The following is a 22,782-nucleotide window of genomic DNA, read 5'->3' on the forward strand; positions in this document are numbered from 1 at the left end:
GTCTGGCTTCTCCTCTTCTGTTTTTGGAAAGTGCTCTTGACAATCCACCGTGCTTTCCAATGTTGAAAGAGAAACCTTTTAGACACCAGTAGAGGCTGAGCACCAAAGAATGGAGACCTTTGGACTCTGGTGCTGGAGAAGACTCTGTGAGTCCTTTGGATTGCAAGGCGATCTCACCGGTCAGTCCTAGGTGCTTCATTAGCCGAGAGCCCAGAGAAGGGGTGGGGGTGTGGCTATTGTTATCCGGGAGTCTTTAGCACCTCGTAGGATCCCTGCTCCGGAGCTTGTTGGGTGGGAGTCCCTGCTGGTGAAGTTGGACCTCATGGGTCAAGTGGGTTTGCTGTTAACGTACCTGCCTCCCAACAGCATTGCAGCAGCCCTCCCCTCGCTCCTCGAGTCGGTAGCCGAGTTAGCAATTGAGTTCCCCAGGCTAATGGTGCTGGGGGATTTCAATTTGCCTTCGCTCGGTGAACACTCTGACGGGGTGCAGGAGTTCATGGCTTCCATGACAGCCATGGGCTTGGCCCAAGTAATTCGGGGCCCAACCCACTCAGCGAGTCACATGCTTGACCTCGTATTCCTCTCGGAGCAGTGGACTTGTGATCTTGGTCTGAGGGGTAATGAGATCATACCCCTGTCGTGGTCAGACCACTGCCTACTGAGGCTGGACTTCTGGAGACCAAACCCCCACTGTAGGGAGGAGGAACCGACCAGGTGGTTCCGCCCCAGGCGACTTATGGACCCCTTGAGGTTCCAGACGGAGCTTGGGTTTATTCCTGACACTCTCGCCCACAGTCCGGTGGAGACTCTGGTTGCTGCCTGGCACTCGGCAGCATCGGAGTCCCTTGACCGGATTGCGCCACTACGGCCGCTCCAAGGTGGCGGATCCCGGAGGCCCCCTTGGTTTACCGAGGAGCTCCGGGAGAGGAAGCGCCGGAGGAGACGCCTAGAGCACCTATGGAGGTCCGATAAATCCGAATCGAGCCGAGCACTCTTAACAACATGCACCAAGGAGTACATCAGGGCACTTAGGACAGCAAAAAGATCGTATATTGCCACCTTGGTTGCGTCCGCCGAGTCTCGCCCAGCCGCCCTGTTTAGGATAACCCGTTCCCTCCTAAATAGGAGGGATACGGGGGACCCCTTACAGGGTAGGGCTGAAGACTATGTCCAGTTCTTGGCAGACAAAGTTGCTCGGTTTCGGTCGGATTTGGACTCCGATTTGCAGATCCAGCCAAGGCACAAGGGGATAATCTGGTAGACCATCGCTGGGTTGAGTTTCAGGATGTTGCCCCCGGGGACGTGGACAAGGCCATGAGAGCTGTGAGTGCCTCCACTTGTGTACTGGACCCGTGTCCCTCCTGGCTGGTTGCCAACAGCAGGGAGGTGACACGGGGCTGGATCCAGGCGGTTGTTACCGCCTCCCTTCGGGAGGGGGTCTTTCCCCCCGCACTCAAAGCGGCGGTGGTGAGACCCCTCCTGAAGAAACCATCCTTGGATCCAGCCGTTCTTAACAATTACCATCCAGTCTCCAACCTCCCCTTTGTGGGGAAGGTTGTTGAGAAGGTGGTGGCCTTTCAGCTCCAGCGGGCCTTGGAGGAAGCCAGCTATCTGGACCCATTCCAGTCCGACTTCAGACCGGGTTACAGCACAGAAACCGCTTTGGTCGCATTGACCGATGATCTCTGGAGAGCCAGGGATGGAGGCCATGCCTCCATCTTGGTTCTCCTTGACCTCTCAGCGGCTTTCGATACCATCGACCATGGTATCCTTCTGCGACGACTGCGGGAGGTGGGGGTGGGAGGCACTGTTTTGCAGTGGTTCTCCTCTTACCTCTCGGACAGGTCGCAGTCGGTGTTGATTGGGGGGCAGAGATCGACCCCTAGGCCCCTAACATATGGGGTGCCGCAGGGGTCGGTCTTGTCCCCCCTACTATTTAACATCTACATGAAACCGCTGGGCGAGATCATTCGGAGGCACGGGATAAGATACCACCAATACGCGGACGATACCCAGTTGTATCTGTCCGCCCCGTGCCAACTCAATGAAGCGGTGGACGTGATGAACCCGGGTCTTGAAGCCGTTAGGGACTGGATGAGGGCTAACAAGCTTGTACTCAACCCGGAAAAGACCGAGTGGCTGTTGTGTTTCCCTCCCAATAATTTGGCTAGTGTTCCATCACTCAGGCTGGGGGGCCAAATATTATACCCCTCAGACAGGGTTCGCAACTTGGGAGTCCTCCTGGACCCACAGCTGACCTTTAATCATCATCTGTCGGCTGTGACCAGGGGGGCATTTGCCCAGGTTCGCCTGGTGCACCAGTTGCGACCCTACCTGAACCGGGAGGCTCTCACAACAGTCACTCGTGCCCTTGTGACCTCTAGGCTGGAATACTGCAACGTGCTCTACATGGGGCTGCCCTTGAAGAGCATCCGGCGACTTCAGCTAGTACAGAATGCGGCCGCGCGAGTGATTGTGGGTGCACCTCGGTTCGCCCACATAACACCTATCCTCCGCGAGCTGCGCTGGCTACCCGTTGATCTCCGGGTGCGCTTCAAGGTGCTACTTACCACCCACAAAGCCCTCCATGGTAGTGGATCTGGGTACTTGAGAGACCGCCTCCTGCCAATTACCTCCTTGCGACCTATTAGATCACACAGATTAGGCCTCCTCCGAGTCCCACCCGCCAGTCAGTGTCGACTGGCAACTACGCGGAGGAGAGCCTTTTCAGTAGTTGCTCCGACCCTTTGGAACGATCTCCCCGTGGAGATTCGTACCCTCACCACCCTCCAGACCTTCCGCACAGCCCTCAAGATCTGGCTATCCCGTCAGGCCTGGGGTTAAAGATTATAATCCGTCCCCTCCCGAATGATGAATGTTGCTTCTATTTTTAATTACGTACTGTCTTTATATGTCATTGTGTGTACTCCCTTCCCTATACGTTGTAAGCCGCCCTGAGTCCCCTTAGGGAAAAGGGCAGCCTATAAATAAATTTATCTAATCTAATCTAATCTAGAGGAGATCAACCCTGACTGCTCTTTAGAAGGCCGGATCCTGAAGAGGAAACTCAAAGACTTTGGCCACCTAATGAGAAGGAAGGAAGTCAAAGAATGGAGGCTTTTGAACTCTGGTGCTAAGGAAAACTCCTGTGAGTCCCTTGGACTGCAAGGCGATCCAGCCGGTCAATCCTAGAGGAGATCAACCCGGACTACTCTTTAGAAGGCCAGATCCTGAAGAGGAAACTCCAATACTTTGGCCGCCTAATGAGAAGGAAGGACTCCCTGGAGAAGAGCCTAAGGCTGGAAGGCAAAAGAAGAAGGGATGGCAGAAAAGGAGGTAGCTGGATGGAGTCACCGAAGAAGCAGTCGGTGTGAGCTTAAATGGACTCCAGGGGATTGTAGAGGACAGGAAGGCCTGGAGGGATTTGGGTAAATCTTTGATATGCACAATGTCGGGCCTTTATTTTCAGATCTTGCTTAATGTGAGATGTGCCTCCTTCAAAATTCAAGAAAAGAAACCCCCAACTCCATTATTTTAGAGAAAAGGGTTGGAGACCTTCCAGTTGGAAAGCCACATGGATGGCTCCTTGTTATTCATTGGTTTGAAGATGCCACTGGCAATTTATGCATGAGACACAGGGAACCAACATCAGGATGGTGACTGTTTACACCCAGTTTCCAAAATGCAAAGGTTCTGCCTCTGTCTTATGCGCAGGGGCAGATCATGTGCTGATGTACAGTCACCATATGAAAAATGTGTAAAACTTTACATGCTGCATACATGTGCGAGACGCCCTCATTTCTGTGGATCCCACCTCTTTTTTCCCGTTTTCTCTGTTCTGTTTAGTAAAATTAATAGAGCCGAACACATCTTTAAAAGAACGAGGCCCCCACTGCCAAAGTTGTTGCTCCTCCAGAGTTCAGCAGTGGAACCCAAAAGGAAGCTGGTGCCCAAATGTCAGGAGGGGGAGGGAGGGGAGGGGGACAGAGGCTGCAGCCATCAGAGTGGGCACTTCTTGCTTGTTCCAGTGTCTCCATCGCCTGCAGACGAGATCCACTCCTCCTTTGGTGCCTGAGGAGTTTGTTAGAGCCAAAGTGGCACAGTGGTTAGAGTTCAGTACTGCGGTCTACTTCTGCTACCTATCGATTGCCTGCAATTTGGTAGTTCAGATCTCACCAGGCTCAAGGTTGACTCAGCCTTCCCTCCTTCCGAGGTGGGTAAAATGAGGACCTAGATTGTTGGGGGCAAGAGGCTGACTCTGTAAACTGCTTAGAGAGGGCTGTAAAGCACTACGAAGCAGTATATAAGTCTAAGGGTGATTGCTATTACTCTTCCTTTTCTCCTCCCTCCCTCCCTCCCTCCCATAACTCTACCCACTGCCAGCAATTCAATTCTCACTGGCACAAGGTTGACTCATCCTTCCCTCCTTCTGAGGTGGATAAAATGAGGACTCAGATTGTTGGGGAAAATGGGCTGACTCTGTAAACCGCTTAGAGAGGGATGTAAAGCTCTGTGAAGTGGCATGGAAGTTTAAAGACTATTGCTATTGCTATCCAGATGCACCTTTAGCGTATCCACCAGCTGGGATGCCGCCAGAAGCAAGGAGGAAGTCTGGGACACTTGGACTACATATTCCATTTCCCAACCTAACATGATTTCAGGCAGGAATAGCAATAGCAATATAGCAGTAGACTTATATACCGCTTCATAGGCCTTTCAGGCCTCTCTAAGCGGTTTACAGAGAGTCAGCATATTGCCCCCAACAATCTGGGTCCTCATTTTACCCACCTCGGAAGGATGGAAGGCTGAGTCAACCCTGAGCCGGTGAGATTTGAACCGCTGACCTGCTGATCTAGCAGTAGCCTGCAGTGCTGCATTTAACCACTGCGCCACCTTGGAATGTAAGACATGGTGGAAGCTCTAGTCCAACAGAAGTGGAAGACTCCCTCCCTCCTCTTCCTGAGTGTTGAGCCTTTGTCCAGGGTGAACATTCAACTCTACGGAGTAGACAGGCACCTGCCAAAGATCCAGGTGAGTGTTGCTGGCCTTCTTTTTCCCTTCCCAATTCCCTGCCCCTTTCGACCCTGGGTGACTGCCACGTTTCTTCCACCAAGAGAAAAGCACTGGAGATTAACATAACATAGATGCAAAGCATATATTTGGTTTATTAAGAACCTTTTTAAAAAGTGGGGGATTGTGAACGCCTACATGATGCAGGAGAGGCCACGTTAGGCCAGCCCAACCGCCCTCTTACTTGAGCACCTGGGATGGGGAGCCACAGGGGGGGGTGTTCCAAAGGGTGTACAGGTAGTCCTCAAATTCCGATGACAATTGGGACCAGCATTTCTGTTGCTACGGTGATTTTCACCCAATTCTATGACCTTTTTTCCCACCGTTGTTAAATGAATCACTGCAGTTAAGTGAATCACATGGTCATTAAGTGAAACTGGTTTCCCCCTTGACTCTGGGTGTTGGAAGTCTGCTGGGAACGTCGCAAATGGTGAACACACGACCCTGGGACTCTGCAACCCTCGAAAATACATGCTGGTTACTAAGCATGCAATTTTGAATACAATGAACGTTGCGATGGTTGTAAGTGCAAGGACTTGTTGCCAGTTGCTTTTTTTCAGGGCCGTTGGAGCTTTGAACAGTCGCTAAATGAATGGTTGTAAGTCGAGGATTAACTGTAGCATAAAAACTAAAGAGAGTGGCCCCATGAAGCTGTGCCTCACACGTCAAACCCAGTGACGATTTCACTAGTCTGAGTGTGACCAGGATGACTCAGTTTCCCCCCATGTAGATTTATGAATCAATCACACTGGGAGGGGAAAAAGAGAGAGAACATTTTCTGCCTGGGGTTGGTTTTGGCCTTTCCAGACTAAGAGGTTGCATTCCAATAAAGGGGGAAGGAAGAGAACAAAAATTAAGCTTGATTTAATGAAAAGGCCAACGTACTTTCAATTAATAGCCAAGAAGACAATCCTTCCCTAGTCATTCAGTAATCCGAGATAGGAATTCTGCAGCATTCCTGAAGAAGAAACTTGGTCTGGAATCTATAAAGTGCATTGCCCCCCCACCCAAAAAAGTGGGGCGAGATGGACCCAGGGAAGAATAAGCAGATTCCAGTCATCCCAGTAGATCAAGGGAGGTTCAGCCCAGAGGAACAAGGAACAAGCTGCTCAGGCCACGTTCTGGTTTCCCAGTGTCCCAGGGCCTTTTCCGTCTTCTGCCTCCCTCCATATGATGCAAGGAGACATTTTGGCACATGGCACTGCAGGAGAAGTGGGGATGGGCTTGACTTGGGAGAAGGGAAGGGTGGTGCCAGGCAGCATCCTGAGGAAGCTGAGCCCTCTCCCATGGCAGGCTTAGCAGTTTGTGCCAGCCTGCAAAAGGTGCCCGCCACTTTTGTATATCCCTTCCTTCTCCTGCTCCGTCCATGGACAGCATTCCAGCCCGGCGGTCCCACTGTTCCTTCCTTCAGCCCCGCCCTGGGAGCTGCTACAACTGTCTCACAGCAGGTCAAGGGCAAGTCCACCTCCGATGCTCTCCAGAGAGATCCTTGAGACAAAGGGACAGCTGGGAGAAGAGTCTCAGGGGAAGGTCGGGCTTGCCACACCTGGAGGAAGGTCCCTGAAAGGGAACCAGACACAGGATCCCCACCTCTTAAGAGCCTTTCCCCGTCAGCCAGGACATGTCGCCAGTTCTGCAGAAAAGACAAAATGGGTTATGGCAGCCTCCCTGAAGCCCAGCAGAAAACAAGCAATACTGGCTGAAAGGCCTGGCCAGGGGCGCAGGTGGACCAGCCAGTAGTTCAGCCAAAGCCTTTATTATATTATATTATATTATATTATATTATATTATATTATATTATATTATATTATATTATATTATATTATATTATATTATATTATATTATATTATATTATATTATATTATATTATATTATATTATATTATATTATATTATATTATATTATATTATATTATATTATATTATATTATTATATTATATTATATTATATTATATTATATTATATTGTTATGTTATGTTATGTTATGTTATGTTATGTTATGTTATGTTATGTTATGTTATGTTATGTTATGTTATGTTTCGTATCGTATCGTATCATATAATATAATATTAATATTAATATAATCCCAGTAAGGGTATGGCTAGCTGATGAGAGCTAAATAGCTTGAAATAGATCTATACTAGACTCCCTTTATTTATTTATCAGCACAAGTGCAACACACACAGAGACACACGCACACAGACACACACACACACACACACATACATACATACACATATACATATACATATACATACATATATACATATATACATACATACATACATACATACATACATACATACATACATACATAAAACTAACAAAAAGAAACAAATTAATATAGTACAATATAACAAACTAACCCCCCAACTCCCCTCACACGAGCCATTGAATGGGCTCCATCCTGCTCTGGGTTCCCCAGGCCCACTGGCAGAACCAGGTCTTCAGTGCCTTCCGGAAGAATGTTAGAGTGGGGGCCGTTTTAATCTCTGGGGGGATGATGTCCCAGAGGGAGGGTGCCACCACGGAGAAGGCTCTTCTTCTGGGTCCCACCAGGTGTATCTCCCTCAGGGATGGGACCCGCAGCATTCCCTGCCTCCCAGCTGTGATGGGTCGGGTAGATGTGACCGGCAAGAGACGGTCCCTCAGATCACCTGGTCCCCAGCCATCAAGGGCTTTAAAGGTGACAACCAGCACCTTGAATTGCATCCGGAAGCAAATCAGCAGTCATTGCAACTCCCGCAAGAGAGGTGATACATGTGCACACCGGGGTCTGCACAAAACCATGCGGCCCGTTGCATTTTGTACCAACTGGAGCTTCCCCACGTTGGGTCATGTTTGCTCCCTGACACGGCTGAAGACCTTTCAGGGAACCCGAGAAATTCTTGGCCAGGAAGGGGGTCACGGGAAGAGTGTTGCTGGGGGTGTGTGTGTGCATGGGCATGGCCAAAAGAGAGGACCTGTTTTCATGATTCATCATCTGATCAGCAGCCAGCCTCCCTGCCCCCCAGGAACTGAAAGCAACATTGGTGCTCCAATCCTTCCTGTGGAGCCAAAATTGAACAACTGGCCCAAAACTACAATGAGCTTTCATCATGAAGAGAAAAACCTGGACAGGCTTTCAAGTTTCCGTGATTAACTCTGCATCGATCAAGAGGAGAACTGTTACAAGAGAAATAATTTAAAGAGAGAGAGAGAGAAAATTTCTGGAATTTCTGCCATTTCCCTCAATTTTCAAAGCTCCTCGGAGTTTCTTGTGTCCCCCTTGCACCAAAGAGAATCAAGATGGGGTTATTTTGAGACTCCTCCTGATGCTTGCTCAGGATGGAGGGAGGGGATTTCTCCCTCCCTTAATGGCTCATCCTTCCCTTCCATAGAGTTGTCTTGATGTCCCTTTACAACTCCCAGCCTCCAGGGCTGTTTTCTACCTCCAGAAGCACAGGCCGGGTGTCAGGTAGATAGATAGATAGATAGATAGATAGATAGATAGATAGATAGATAGATAGATAGATAGATAGATGGATGGATGGATGGATGGATGGATGGATGGATGGATGGATGGATGGATGGATAATAGATGATAGATAGATAGATAGATAGATAGATAGATAGATAGATAGATAGATAGATAGACAGACAGACAGACAGAGACAGACAGACAGACAGACAGACAGACATGATAAACAGGTGATAGATGATAGGTGACAGAGAGAGAGAGAAAGAGAGAGTGAGTGAGTGGTAGATAAGTGACTGAATGGATGGATTGATGGATAGATGATAGACAGACAGATGGACAGATACTGATAGGTAGATAAGTGGGTAGGTAAATGGATGGATGGACAGATAAATAGATGAATGGGTAGGTAGGTAGGCAGGCAGGCAGGCAGGCAGGCAGACAGACATATCCGGAGCACACAGTCTCTGCCTGTTCCCAGCTGAGCACTGAAGGATCCAGAATTCTGCAGAAAAGCACCTCTGGCCTCTTTTAACGATCACTGAATAATGAAGCTGTTCTGCCACATAGTCCCTCTTTTTTTCTAATTAAAAAGCAGGAAAAGCTTCTCAACCCAAGGCAGCCCCTCCAATGCCCTCGGCTGGGCTGTGGTCCCAGGGCAAACATACACAGGCACATACATACCGGATGAAGAGCCTTAAATTGTAGCAGTAAAAAGAGAAAGAGGAAGGAAAGGAGAATAGGTCAGGGCCACTTTCCTGCATGCTGGAAAAAAGAAATCTAAATTCCACTCCAATGTAACACTGAATAGGATCAACCACTTTCTAAACCGGGGGGGGGACCCCGAATTCTCGGCAGCCACATATAGTCCCAGCTCCCTTTTTGTATTCCTCCCCCTCCCTCCCCCCCATGAACTGTAGTGCCCCCCAAAATTATGTAATGCTAAAATTCTGTTGCAAACTATCAGTGCAAGTTTCTTATGCAGATATTTGTTGTGGCCTTGTTGGGTGGGGCGATGAAGAAAGCAAAAATGCAGAAGCCACTTTAGAAAAAGAGGGAAGAATTCAAAACTGGAGACCATTGTTCACTCCCTGTTCCTTCCGCTCCACTCTTCGGTCTAGGAAAGCTAACCATTCAAAAGCACCCCACTCTCCATCACCCCAAACCTTACCTTGTCCCTGTTCTGAGACCCCAAAAGTAAGATTCCTTGGCCTCTTGTCAATTCTGCTCATTAGAACATTCCCAGACTTAGAATGAGTCACCCCCCAGAGCTGTCAAGTAAATCAAGGCCACCATCACTGCGCAACCAAAGCCCCATCCCAATTTTACATATGGGGTATGACTGAACAAGCACCCTCTTGGCTTGGTGCAGCCCCCACCCTCGCCTCTGACACGGAAAGGGGCAACTCGCTGCAGCCCACATACCACGATCAACTCAACACGGGATAATTCACCATGGGACAATTTAGCAATAGCAATATCACTTACTTATATACCGCTTTCCAGTGCTTTCCAGCCCTCTCTTAGCGGTTGACAGTCAGCCTATGGTCCCCAACAATCTGGCTTCTCATTGTACCCACCTTGTAACAACCGAAGGCTGAGTCAACCTTGAGCCGGGTGAGAATTGAACTGTTGGCAGTGGGCAGAGTTAGCTGCAATACTGCATTCAGGAAGGAAGGAAGGAAGGAAGGAAGGAAGGAAGGAAGGAAGGAAGGAAGGAAGGAAGGAAGGAAAGAGGGAAGGAAGGAAGGAAGGAAGGAAGGAAGGAAGGAAGATAGCACTAGCACTTAGACTTATATACTGCTTCATAGTGCTTTTATAGCCCTCTCTAAGCGGTTGACAGAGTCAGCCTCTGGCTCCCAAAAATCTGGGTCCTCATTTTACCCACCTCAGAAGGATGGAAGGCTGAGTCAACCTTCAGCAGGTGAGAATCGAACTTATTCAATTGAATAATTGAATTAAATTCAATAATTAAATTGAATTTAACAATTCAATTATTTAAAATGAATAAAAATATTTTCATTGTTGTCATTCACATTTCACTCTGTCCCTCCTTTTGCATCCTTGCTTTAATGATTCTGTCCCACCATTTCTGTAATGCTCATGTAACTCTTGTCCCGGAGCGAGGTGTCCTGCGGTCAGTTGGCCATGGGAAATTGTCATAGATCCCCACCCCCACCCCACATGTGCACACTCCTGATTCAGAATTAGAACAAATAATCCTTCAAATCTCCCTCCTTCCAATCTCCAGGCTCTCTCCTCCGGGAAAAAGAGGTAAGCCCAGTGTAAAGTCGCAAGAATGATGCACTTGTGTTTCAGAGGGTCAGGGAAAGTCACAGGGAGAGTGGTATGGTGGCCTAGCGGTGGAGCTCTTGCCTCACAATCAGGAGGCTGTGAGTTCAATCCTAGTTAGAAGCAGATATTTCTCTCTCTGGGCACGATGAGAACATATCTACTGAAGAAAACTCCTCATTGGCAACAGGGAGGGCATCTGGCCAGTAAACACTAAGCTCCATTCAGTTGTTCAGACTCCACCCCACAAAGAAGTTGATGAGATGAGGGAGGGACACAGGAAGCTCACACTCGTGTTTGTCAAAGGCTTTTGACCCAACATGTCTGCTCCACGCGGAGTGGGAGTGGCGGGGCTGGAAAATATGCTGAGAGTTAACCTTTCTGTGGAGGAGGAAGAAGGCGGCAGCTACTCAAGAGGACTTACTCCACGTCTCGCTTGCGGATAGTCCTGCCAGAGCCCATGACGTCGGCCACCTTGGAGACCAGCGGGTCGTAGTTCATGCTGGCCACGGCCAGCACTTCATCGCTCCTGGAAGAAAAGATCAAAGGCTCAGAAATGGAGGGTAAAAACCGCTGCCAGCTGCCCAGGGTGCATTTCACACAAGGCAGGAGGTTCCAGTGGAACCCAAGGGAGCTTTTCCTAGGCGCTTTGCTTCTTTTGCACCCAGGTCTGCTGAGTTGATCCAACGAACTGTGATATGAATGGAACACAAATGCCGACTAATTATATTTGCATGACTCACTTCATTGACTCAAAGAACAAGCTGGCAATGGTGGCATCTCTGGGGGATGGTCAAAAAAATACAAGATGGCTTTTCAAACTCCCTTCTGCAGATGGCGCTGTTCGGCAGCAACAGGTAGGCTCCCTTCTAGGAGTAGCTGCTTTGCATCATTGGCTTATTTGAAATCTGTGGCCTACCAAGTACAACCGCTAAGCCAGGAACTGCATATCTTGTTTGTGTTTAACTTTAGAACCTGACCCAAAGGTGCTTTTTTCAGGAGGCATAACTGGACTTTCTTGTTTTTTCTTTGAAGACATTTCGCTTCTCCTCCAAGAAGCTTCTTCAGCTCTGACTGGATGGTGGGGAATGGAAGGATTGATATTCCTTGCAGACAGCTGGTCCTTTGCATCCTTTTGGAGGGTCGTTGAGGCCACTTAGAGGTTTTATCTGTGTCCTCAGGGTCACCTGAGTAGTGCAAATGGTTCCTGTAGTCTGTAATTTTTCCTCTGGAAATTTAAAGGAATATAAATCCTTCCATTCCCCACTGTCCTGTCAGAGTTGAAGAAGATCCTTGGATGAGAAGCGAAACGTCTTCAAAAGGAAAAACAAGAAAGTCCAGTTATGCCACCTGAAAAAGCACCTTTGGAACAGCCAGGACCTGGATGGCTGAGGATCTCTATAGACTTTTAGCTATGCAATTTGGGATGAAGACCCTTGGAATGGTGTGGGGGGAGGAATGGATTTCCAGAAGAAAAAATGCAGATAGGAACCAGGAGCACCACTCAGGTGACCCTGTGTTTTGAGGACTGCAAGGAGGGACGCGACAACAGGGTGAACGGAACAGTCTTTATTAACTCAAGTAAGTATGACAGCGATTCAAGGCAACCCGGAGCGCGCCAAACTATTTATACGAACGCTTCAACCAATAGGAGCCCGGGACTTGGACAGCAACAGCTGTCAAGCTCCCAGGTCCAATTAGAACTCACTCTCTGCCGGCAACAGCCTCCCTCGCGTCCTAACCAATCAGGACGGAGGAGGCTGTTGCTGACCGTCAAGGTGCTGAAGTAACTTTAACCAACGTAGGCCATTTGCATGGGCCTCATGAATATTCAATACCCCTTCCCCCCAGTTCTGCGCATGCTCCCCGGGTGGAGCATGTGTAGTCCTGTAAATAGGCGGGGCGGTGCCGGACCCGCCCTGACCTACGCAGTTCCACCAGAGTCGTCGGCGGAGGAGGACCTCCTTGTGGTAGCTCCTCCCGGAAGGGGGTGTAGCTCCAAGGCACGCCTTCTCGGGATGGCCCAGAAGGAGGGCTCAACGGCAATGGTGAGCAGGGGCGAGGTGCCGTGTCCAGGACGACAGAGTCAGGTCTGGGAGGCGTGTCAGGGGCGAAGGACATAGACAGAGGTGGGGACCGTTCTGCGGCGGCTTGAGATGTCGGTTGGAGTCCCCTGCAGGGGGCGCTCGGGTAGGCTGGGCCTGGTGTGGTGAAGGCCCAAGGCTTCGCGTCTCCGGATTGAGTTCCAGGTTTTTGATAGGAGAGGCCTGGTGTGGTGAAGGCCTCAAACTGCATTCCTGGACTGGCGGTGCTGACATCGGTTGGGTCCGGGCTGTCGGCTGGTGGTGGGAGGCGCCTCCTTAATTGATCCAGGTGGCGCCTCCATTGGGATCCGTCAGCCAATCCGACCCTAAAAGAACACGGGCCTGTCAGGGCAGTAACGGTGGCTGGAACCCACTTTGTAGGCCCCGAAAATGCTCGGGCCCATACCATGTCCCCCAGTTTGAATGAACGGGGAGGAATAACCCCCAGGTTGCTCGGCTGATCCCCTGAGTACAACGGGTGTAGCCGGTCCAGGGGAGTCCGCAGACGCCGGCCCATCAAGAGCTCCGAGGGGCTTCGGTTGGTTGTTGGGCAGGGAGTGGAATGTTGGCTTAGCAGGTAAGCCGCCACTTTCTCCTGCCAGTCGCCCCGGTCCATGCGGCCCAGGGCCTCCTTTGCTGAGCGGACCGCCCGCTCCGCCCGGCCATTGCTGGCCGGGTGGTACGGGGCTATGGGCGCATGTCGAATCCCTTGCCCGGCCAGAAATTCTTGAAACGTGGTGGACATAAATTGGGGCCCATTATCCGAAACTACCAGGTCCGGCAACCCATGGGTCGCGAATAGCCTCCTCAAGGCCCGGACCGTACTCTCAGCTGTGGTGGAGCCCATCAGGACCAGCTCCACCCAGCGGGAGTAGGCGTCCACCAAAATCAAGAAATTCTGACCGTGGAAGGGGCCGGCAAAATCCAGGTGGAGGCGTGACCACGGGCCTCTCGGAGCCTCCCACTCACGAGCAGGCCCAGCTGGGGGGTTTGGCCTAGATTGTTGACATGGGGTGCAGCGGCCAACATAGGCCGCTATTTCTGAATCCAGTAAGGGCCACCAGACATAGCTACGGGCTAATGCCTTCATTCGTGCTATGCCCGGGTGATCCTTATGGAGCAAGGACAGGACTTGTGGCCGTAGCGCCGTGGGGATCACCACTCGATCCCCCCAAACGAGGCATCCCCCGTGGAGGGAGAGCTCCGCCTGTCGGATTTTAAAGGGCTTGAAGCCCTCTGCCACCTTGTCCATGGGCCATCCCCTCAAGACCCAGGAAGCGACCTGGGAGAGGACAGGATCGTCATTGTACTGAATCAGGACTGCCGCTGACGTCAGAGTTTCTTTGACAGCCGCGAACGCATGCGCTTCGCGGCTCCCCCAGCGCCAGGCCACAGATCGGTCGAGCAACCGATGCAGCGGCTCGGCTAGTGACGCCTTGTGCGGTATAAAGGGGGCGTAGAAATTCAGGAGCCCTAGGAACGCCTGCAGCTCCGCCTTAGAGGTGGGTGCCGGGGCGTTCCTAATGGCTGCGACCTTAGAAGGCGTGGGGTGGATGCCTTGGGCGTCAATCATGAAGCCCAAGAATTCCACCTTTGGGACAGCAAATGAACATTTGCTGCGTTTCAGTTTTAAGCCCGCGCCCCTGAAACGACTGAGGACCTTCCGAAGTACTTCGATGAGTTCTGAGCGGCTGGAAGCAGCGATCAGGACATCATCGAAATACGGAACGACGCCCGGCAGCCCATGGAGCAGCCGCTCCATGAGGCTTTGGAAGATCCCCGGGGCCACGGAAACGCCGAATTGTAGGCGGCGACAACGGAAAGCCCCGCGATGGGTGACGATGGTCTGGGCAGCTGCCGCATCGTCATCCACCGGGAGCTGTTGATAGGCCTGCGCCATATCCAGTTTGGCGAATGTGCAACCCTGCCCAAGGGAGTGGAGCAGGTGTTGCACTACAGGGACTGGATAGGGGTTTGCCTGAAGGGCCAAGTTGATCGTCGACTTGTAGTCGGCGCAGATCCTCACCGACCCGTCTGGTTTAATTGGGAGGACAATGGGTGTCTCCCAAGGGGAATGATCAACGGGCTCGATGACTCCCTGCGCCAACAACTTATCCAGTTCGGCGTCAACCTTGGCCCTTAAGGCAAAAGGCACCCTGCGGGCTTTCAGCCTAATGGGAGCAACCTGAGGGTCTAAACTTAAAGAGATGGGGGTCCCCTTGTAACAACCCAACTGGCCGTCGAAGACGTCCGCAAAGTCCCTTAATATGTCTTCGATGGTACTGGGAACCACCCGGTGGACCCCTCCAATAGACAATCCCAGGGCCGGGAACCAGTCCAAGCCCAAGAGGGCTGGCAGGTCGTCCCTGACTATTAGAATGGGCAGTTTCCCCCGGAATTGGCCGTAGCGCACTGCGATAGGGAAGGATCCTAGAGTAGGAATCAACCTCCCTTGATAATCCCTCAGGGAGACCTCAGATGGTATTAAGCGATTCTGGGGCACTTTGGGGCATAGCTTGGAGAAGAGAGACCAGGGCAGGAGGGACCGTGAAGAGCCAGAGTCCACCTCCATCCGGCAAGGCTGACCTTCCAGCTGGACGGAGGCTGAGACCTTCCGGGCCCCTGCAGCGGCTTGGCTCGCCGCGCTGTCAGAACTATTAGGTTGACTGGTGGAATAGCAATCTTCAGCCCGCCTCGGAGGCCGCTGCTGCTGGCGGCGCGGCTGCGCCTGGGAACGGCTGGACGATTGAAGGAACGAGGGTGCCGGCAATAGGGCCCTGCAGACTTTTGCTAGGTGGCCTTCCCCTTTGCATCGGTTGCAAATGGCAGTGAGGAATGGGCAGGCCTGGCGTTTGTGACGGCCTCCGCATCCCCAGCAGGGCACCATGGACGCCTGCTGCACCGCTGGTTGAGGTTTCGGCTTCCGCTTAGGCAGAGTTCTCATCTGCGCCACCACATCTTCTTCAGGGTCATCAAAAGGCAGGTCGTCCTCAACCATGTGGGCTTGAGGCGACGCTTCTGGAGGTGGTCGCTCAGGTGTAGATAGCTGCAACCGTTCAATATCGGCCGTGGACTGCTCTGACAGTTCCGCTGCCCGGGCAGTCTCCACGGCCTGAAGCAGGGTGATTCGATGGTTTCGGAACATGCGGCTCCGCAGGTTGACATCGCGGACCCCGCACACGAACTGTTCCACTAAGTTCTCCTCCAAATTTGAGAATTCACACTGTGCGGCCACCATTCTCAAAGCCTCCAAAAATTGGCTAATCGACTCATTTTGTTTCTGGACTTGCCGGCGGAAAGCAAACCGGCGAGCGATGACAGAAGGGGTGGGCGCATAATGGTTTTTAAGTCTGGCCATAAGTTCGTCCCACCCCAGCTTGTACGCTGGCCTTGGGGCGGCCAGGGCTCTCGCTGACGCGAACATTGACGGTTCGCAGCATGAGAGGAAGAAGCTGCACTTTTCTTCCTCGGTTTGAGCTTGATTCTTGGAAGCAATCAAATAACACTCAAACCTCTCCATAAAACCCTCCCATGATTCTCCGGCCGAACCAAAGGGGGCAAAGGGAGGCAGAGCAGATGTCATCTTGACGGTTGTGAAGGGAGAGACAAAGAGAAGCCCCCAAAAAAATTTTTTTCCTCTTCAGGCAGTGTCCGTTGCCGGTCTGGACGGCGGCAGCTAACTGCTTGTCTCTCTCTTTTCACCCTAGCGTCGCGGAATCGCTAATCCCACCCTCGTCGCCAGTTTTGAGGACTGCAAGGAGGGACGCGACCACAGGGTGAACGGAACAGTCTTTATTAACTCAAGTAAGTATGACAGCGATTCAAGGCAACCCGGAGCGCGCCAAACTATTTATACGAACGCTTCAACCAATAGGAGCCCGGGACTTGGACAGCAAAAGCTGTCAAGCTCCCAGGTCCAATTAGAACTCACTCTCTGCCGGCAACAGCCTCCCTCGCGTCCTAACCAATCAGGACGGAGGAGGCTGTTGCTGACCGTCAAGGTGCTGAAGTAACTTTAACCAACGTAGGCCATTTGCATGGGCCTCATGAATATTCAATACCGTGGACACTGGGAAACCTCCAAGTGCTTCAAAAGGATACAAATGGCCAGCTGTCAGCAAGGAGTATAAATCCTTTCATTCCCCACCATCCAGTCAGAGCTGAAGAAGCTTCTTTTATGAGAAGCCAAACATCTTAAAAAGAAAAAACTAGAAAGTCCAATTGCCTCCTGAAAAAAGCGCCTTTGGGACAACCATGACTTAGATGACTGAGAATCTCTACTGACTTTTGGAATCTGACATTTCTCCCCACTGAACATGCGAACTGAATGCAGCCCAATATTCAAGTCAATCAAAATTCTTTGGAACTTTGGAAGCCTGGAATGGTCCTTCTTCCAAAAAAAAATTTAGTACCACCTTTCTCGGGAGATGATCTTCGATCTCAGAATTCCCCAGCCAGCTATGCAGTCTGGAGAATTCTGGGAGTTGAAATCCACCCATTTTAAAGTTGCCAAAGTTGAGAAATACTGTAAATCTGGAGTTTCATGACCCAAGTAATAAAATAAAATAAAAAGTTCTATTATTATTCTTTGAAGCTAAAATCGATTGCACAGATTCAGCCAGCTTTTGCAACACCAACAAGCAATTCACAAACAGCTGTATTTGCTTATTATAAACAAACAGTATACCATAATTGTGCAACCCCCATCATGGTGGCTTTTAAATTAGAGCTTTTCATGGGCACTTACTTAGTGTAAAAGGCTACAAATTTAAGTTCGTCTAGGTCTCCCCGAATAATCACATCATCAAATCCTTCTCCATGACCTAGAAAAGAAAAGCAACATGTCTATGTAGGAAGCACTAGTTTCTTTTTCCTATTTTAATCTGCTGTCTTGTTTCTTTAAAAAAGCATAAAAATATATATGATAAGAAACTAATTTAATACTACACATGAATAAATACATTTAGAGCATCTTGAAACAAACAGACATTTTTAAAATATATTTCACCACATTTTTATGGAGCTCTGTATTACAACGTGGCGAAAACAAAGAGAATTTTGCTGCAAAGTGCAGGTGAATCGACCAGGTGCAGAATTAGTTCCCTTTTGGTCAAGAGTGGAGAAGGTGACATTTTAAGGCACCCTAAATTAGATACTTTCTCCAGCCATTCAAATCTGGACTTAGTTTCACAGCACAAATCATACACAGATGCAAGACCTGCATTTTTTCCAAGCTTTCTAAGGAAGAAACATAGCTGTGGATTTTGCCAATCTGCCTGAGTGTATTCTTTTTTTTAATTTATCAAATATATGTGGATAAATAATGAGTGACTCTGGGCAGCAAACAATGAAATAAAAACAATAACGAACATTACAAGAGTTAAAATACAAAGTACCTGAGAATATCAAACAGCCCACCACCTCCCAAAAACCAGAAAGGCAACCAAAAAGCAGGTCTCAGCAGCGCACACTCTAATCCTAAACTTTTCTTCCCTCACCTGCATAGCGAATGCTCTTGCCAAACATGGCTGTCCACAGGTAAGGGACGGTGCTGATTTCGGTCCCATAGGCCAGCATGTTCAGTGCTGCTATGCGCCCTGGGATGCAACAGAGAATGTAATAGAGAAGTCAATCAGGCATCTGAGTTAGGGTCTTTAGAGCATATCAAAACTATGTTTGTTTTGCCATCAGGTGGTTGTGTTTTTAACTATGGATTATTTTAGGCAAAAGGACACTAAACAACTTCAGTCAAATGAGAACTATGCTATGTTGATGATAGTAAGACTCATTAAGAATCTTTGACCTCTGATATGAATATAAGTAATGACTGTGGAAGAGATGCACGAAAACTAATTGTAACCAATTGACACACTTTCTACAAGATGTAATGTAAGATTATTTTTTTGCATTGTTTATTTAATAAAAATAAAAATTTCTTGCAAAAAAAACCCTGTTTGTTCATTATTTGAATGGTGTAAGCCAGGGGTCAGCAACCTCTGGAGCCGCACATGGCTCTTTCATCCCTCTCTGGTGGCTCCCTGTCACTGCTCGGCTCCACAATTGATAGGGCTTTCAGTTAGGACAGGTAGAGAAAAAAGAACACCATGCTAGGAGGGGACTCTATGGTGGGGGAACTGGACTTCCGGTCAGCACAGGAAAAAGGACGCTGTGCTAAGAGGAGGCTCAATGGTGCAGGAACCAGACTTCCGGTCGGCTCCAGAATTGAATGTGGGTCTTCCAGTTAGGACCTTTGTGGCTCTTTGAGTGTGTAAGGTTGCCAACTCCTAGTGTCCATTGTTTCTCAACTCTGGTAACTTTAAGATGGCTGGCCTTCAACTCCCAGAATTCCCCAAACTGGGGATGGCTGGGGAATTCTGGGAGTTGAAGTCCACCCATCTTAGAGGTTGCCTAGGTCAAAAAAACAAACCATGTCTTCATTGGCTGTTGCATGCAACAAATCCATCCTCTGAGACAAGAACACTGCAGAGACTCTAGCAGGGCTTTTTATTATTGTGGGGTAAAGAAACAGCATCTTGGGATCCTGCCCAACTTTCTCCCTGTCCCATACACAAAACCGGAGCCATTTGGAGGGTCGTTTTCCTGCTTTCCTGTTTGTCAAGACTACTTAAAATCCTCTCTTAACAGTTCACTCCTACCTTCCTGTTCTGACCCCCCTCGTCCCACACCAACACACACTCCAAGCCGAAGATAAGTTACGGCATTTAATTAACAGACAGACAGGTCCTTGGCAGCAAACCGGCACAGATAAGCTTGGGCAGCAATCCAGCAGAGATAAGGCTTGGCAGCAATCCAGCCTGCCAAGCTCACAATAATGTTCTCCGACATTAGTTCCTGCGTTGACTTCTGCAAGAGGGGCGTGTGCACAAGCAGTCCTTTTATAGTCTGGAAAGGAGCCTAATGACCACCAGCTGAGTGCAATTACCTCTTGTAATTGCATAATTGTTCCTTCTGCTTATTAGCTCTCCGATGCCGGGCATCTAGGAACAACTCCCTTGGCTCCTCCCCACTGTTGATGTCCGGATTACACCCCCTTGTCTCCTCCCCACTGGTGGCCAACCAGCCTCTCTGTGCCCTGCTCTGAGTCGGAACCCTGTCCAGGGTCCTCCACATCCTCCAAAGCCAACTTATAGGGCCCCTCGCTGTCGGAGTCTGGTGGCAGCTCCAACGGCTCCTGCTGGGCCACAACACTTCCCTATCGCCAAGTCCAGCTCTACACTTCTTCCCAAATGCAAAGTCTTAGACTCCAGTAGGGAAAATCTAAAGATTGGTTACAGTGACAGCCTTCTCTTTTTTTTACAGCCCACCCTGCCTGCTGTGCTTGGAGGTGGGTGGGTGTGACTTTGTGTGTGTGTGTGTGTATGTGATGCATCAGTCCTGAACAAGGTGGAGCGAAGCAAGTTTTAAAACCAGAACAGAGGGAGGTTTATTCATAGGGAAAATATGATTGGGAAAGGTGAAGCTGAACACCCAACTAGGCCTAGGACGGTCCTGGGCCTGGGAAAGGACCACAGAAGAGGTTGTTGTCCGTCCATCTGCCCGTCCCCTCCCTCTCCAATATCTTGACTGCCCTAAACCAAGACAGGCTGCAGCTACCCGCACCATTTGCTAAGGATTTCCCAGGATTTCCAGAGGGGAAATGGAGACTTCTCCTCCACCACAACACCCACCGTGCATGTGAGCCATCTGCCAGTGGGGAACGTTGGTCTTCTTGTGGTTCCTCAGTGCCAAAGGAAAGGCCACCGCGTCGCCTGCAGCAAAAACTCCTGGAACGTTGGTCTGCATCATCTGGAAAGGAGAGAAGAGCTCTGTTGGGGGAAGGCCTTGCAAGGGGAGGGGGAACAAGGAATGGTCCATTGCAGGAGGGAAGAGGGAGGGAGGGAGGAGGGAGGGAGGGAGGGAAGAAGGAAGGAAGGAAGGAAGCACCAGCTGAGCAAGGAAGGAAGGAAGGAAGGAAGGAAGGAAGCAAGGAAGCAAGGAGCAAAGGAAGGAAAAAGCAAAGAAGGAAAGGGGGAAGGAGCGAGGGAGTGAAGGAAGGAAGGATGAAGGAAAGAGGGAGGGAAGGAAAGGAAGGAGGGAAGGCGCAAAGGAAGGAAAGAGCAAGGGAAGGAGGAAGGAGCAAAAGGAAGGAAAGAGGGAGGGAGGAAGAAAGGAAGGAAGGAAAGAAAGAAGGGAGGGTGGATGCACTATCAAAAGATTTCAAAAGACAGGCAAAGCAACCAGACAGAATCATTTTCTTAACTTTCTCGGTAGCTTTGACAAATCTGATCATTTGTGTAAACTCTAAAAATGTAACAATAGTCAAGTGATGACTAGAAATAAAGATGCTGAGGAATACCTGGAAGCATCTTTAGGAACTTCTCCACAGCCAAGTCATTTAGTTTTTATACCTGTTGCATCCTGATAGTTTTGGCTGAGTTTTTACCGGACAGTCCCGTGACACTTCCTGGTTTTCAGCTGCACAGGGGAAATAAATAACTAAGAAATGGTTTAGCTCTGACTGAAGGAAGCACAGCTGTCTTGTCCTCGTGCAAATATTGACAGTGAAACAGGGAACCCAGCCTGCTCCTCCTCTTCAGAGAGCCATATTCACATGAAGAGTGGATATCCTTGTATTCTAATATTCTCATGCTTACACAAGGGTTGTAAATCTCTTCTGACTGATCTGACCTATTCCATAAATTGTGGGGTTATTAAGCCTGGTTTGTCCATTTTTCAGCTGATAGTTTTACTTAACATCCTTAAAGATGAAGCAAATCTCAAATGCAAAAAAGGAAAACAAGGCAAAGCAGCTGATAGATTGAAAACATTGCTAGCAACCAAACTGCAGGAGTTGGAGAAATTAGCAGCAGATCTGTTTAAAATCATATAAAAAATTGCAATTCAGCTAAGCAGTTGTGGAAAACACAGCAGTGGCCCAGGGACTGGAAAATATCCATTTATATTTCAATACCTGTCCTGTGATTGACCCACATTTTTTTAAATTAATACTTGGAAGAGAGGCTGGCCAGACAAACTAATCTTCCTATTTACTTTTGTCAGTTGCAAGATAAAAAAACCTCCAGTTCTAACCCCATCAGATAATTATTTCTCACTTTGGTCTTAGCAGGTGCCTAATACTGTTAATCCTCATTAATATGTAACCCTCCTTTGCTGATAACAAGGCCACTCCAGGGGTGGAGGTGGGGAGTTGCGGGAGGGCTTTAAATCTTTCCCAAGGAAAGCAGCCCCTTTGCAATTCCTGCCCATGGCCCACTCCACAAGGGAGGCCCTCCTGGGGTGTATCCAGAAAGAAAATCTTTGCCATAAATAGAAGACCCCTCTTAATAAATCTTTTTAATATATGCCTTTAGGGTTCACCTTTTTTTGATATCCAACCTGCAACTGCATTAGCCAGCAACAATTCCCAAAAGACCAAGGCTAAAGAAGGTTGAACATACCCAACGCTTTCCCTTACCTGATATGCTAGGGAGTGTTTCCAATTCAGACCTCAAGAAAGGCAAGGGCTAGATGTGACATTAGTCAGAATAGAGCTGGAAGGGACCTTGGAGGTCTTCTAGTCCAACACACCCCCTCTCAAGCAGGAGACCCTCTACCATTTCACACAGGTGGCTGACCAATCTCTTCTTGAAAGCCTCCAGTGATGAAGCTCCCACAAACTCTAGAGACAAGCAAGCTCTTCTCCCGGTACTGCACACACACATCCACACACACTTCTACTCAGATAATTTCAAATGAAGAGACGAGAGCTCCACACTGAACAAAGCACCTCAAGTTTTGACTCAGGAAATAATCAGGGACTAAATTTTACTTTAAAATATGACATGGAGGTAGGGAGGGAGGGATGCATGCAAGCATGC

General features: G+C 49.4%; 1 protein-coding gene across 3 annotated transcripts in view; it reads right to left on the bottom strand.

Annotated features, from left to right (window-relative positions):
- Positions 1-5,567: 5,567 nt before the first annotated feature.
- AIFM3 (AIF family member 3) overlaps positions 5,568-22,782 on the bottom strand; it is a 62,943-nt gene continuing 45,728 nt past the window's right edge. Inside the window, exons 16-21 of one of the 3 annotated variants that reach the window (XR_015695538.1) lie at positions 20,593-20,710; positions 18,403-18,501; positions 17,652-17,727; positions 11,245-11,349; positions 9,213-10,188; positions 5,568-6,703 (exon numbers count right to left, since the gene is read on the bottom strand). Coding sequence is in view for 2 of the 3 variants with exons in the window: in XM_087705852.1 (XP_087561978.1) it covers positions 10,131-10,188; positions 11,245-11,349; positions 17,652-17,727; positions 18,403-18,501; positions 20,593-20,710 (456 nt within the window). In the remaining variant the exon portion in view is untranslated. Of the gene's footprint in view, positions 6,704-8,693; positions 10,189-11,244; positions 11,350-17,651; positions 17,728-18,402; positions 18,502-20,592; positions 20,711-22,782 lie in introns of those variants that run through there. The other 2 variants (XM_087705853.1, XM_087705852.1) reach the window with 2 other exon arrangements.

Source organism: Thamnophis sirtalis, unplaced genomic scaffold (assembly GCF_051295495.1).
Source record: "Thamnophis sirtalis isolate CommonGarterSnake01/CBP01778 unplaced genomic scaffold, rThaSir2_p1.2 scaffold_2, whole genome shotgun sequence".
Taxonomy (NCBI): Eukaryota; Metazoa; Chordata; class Lepidosauria; order Squamata; family Natricidae; genus Thamnophis; species Thamnophis sirtalis.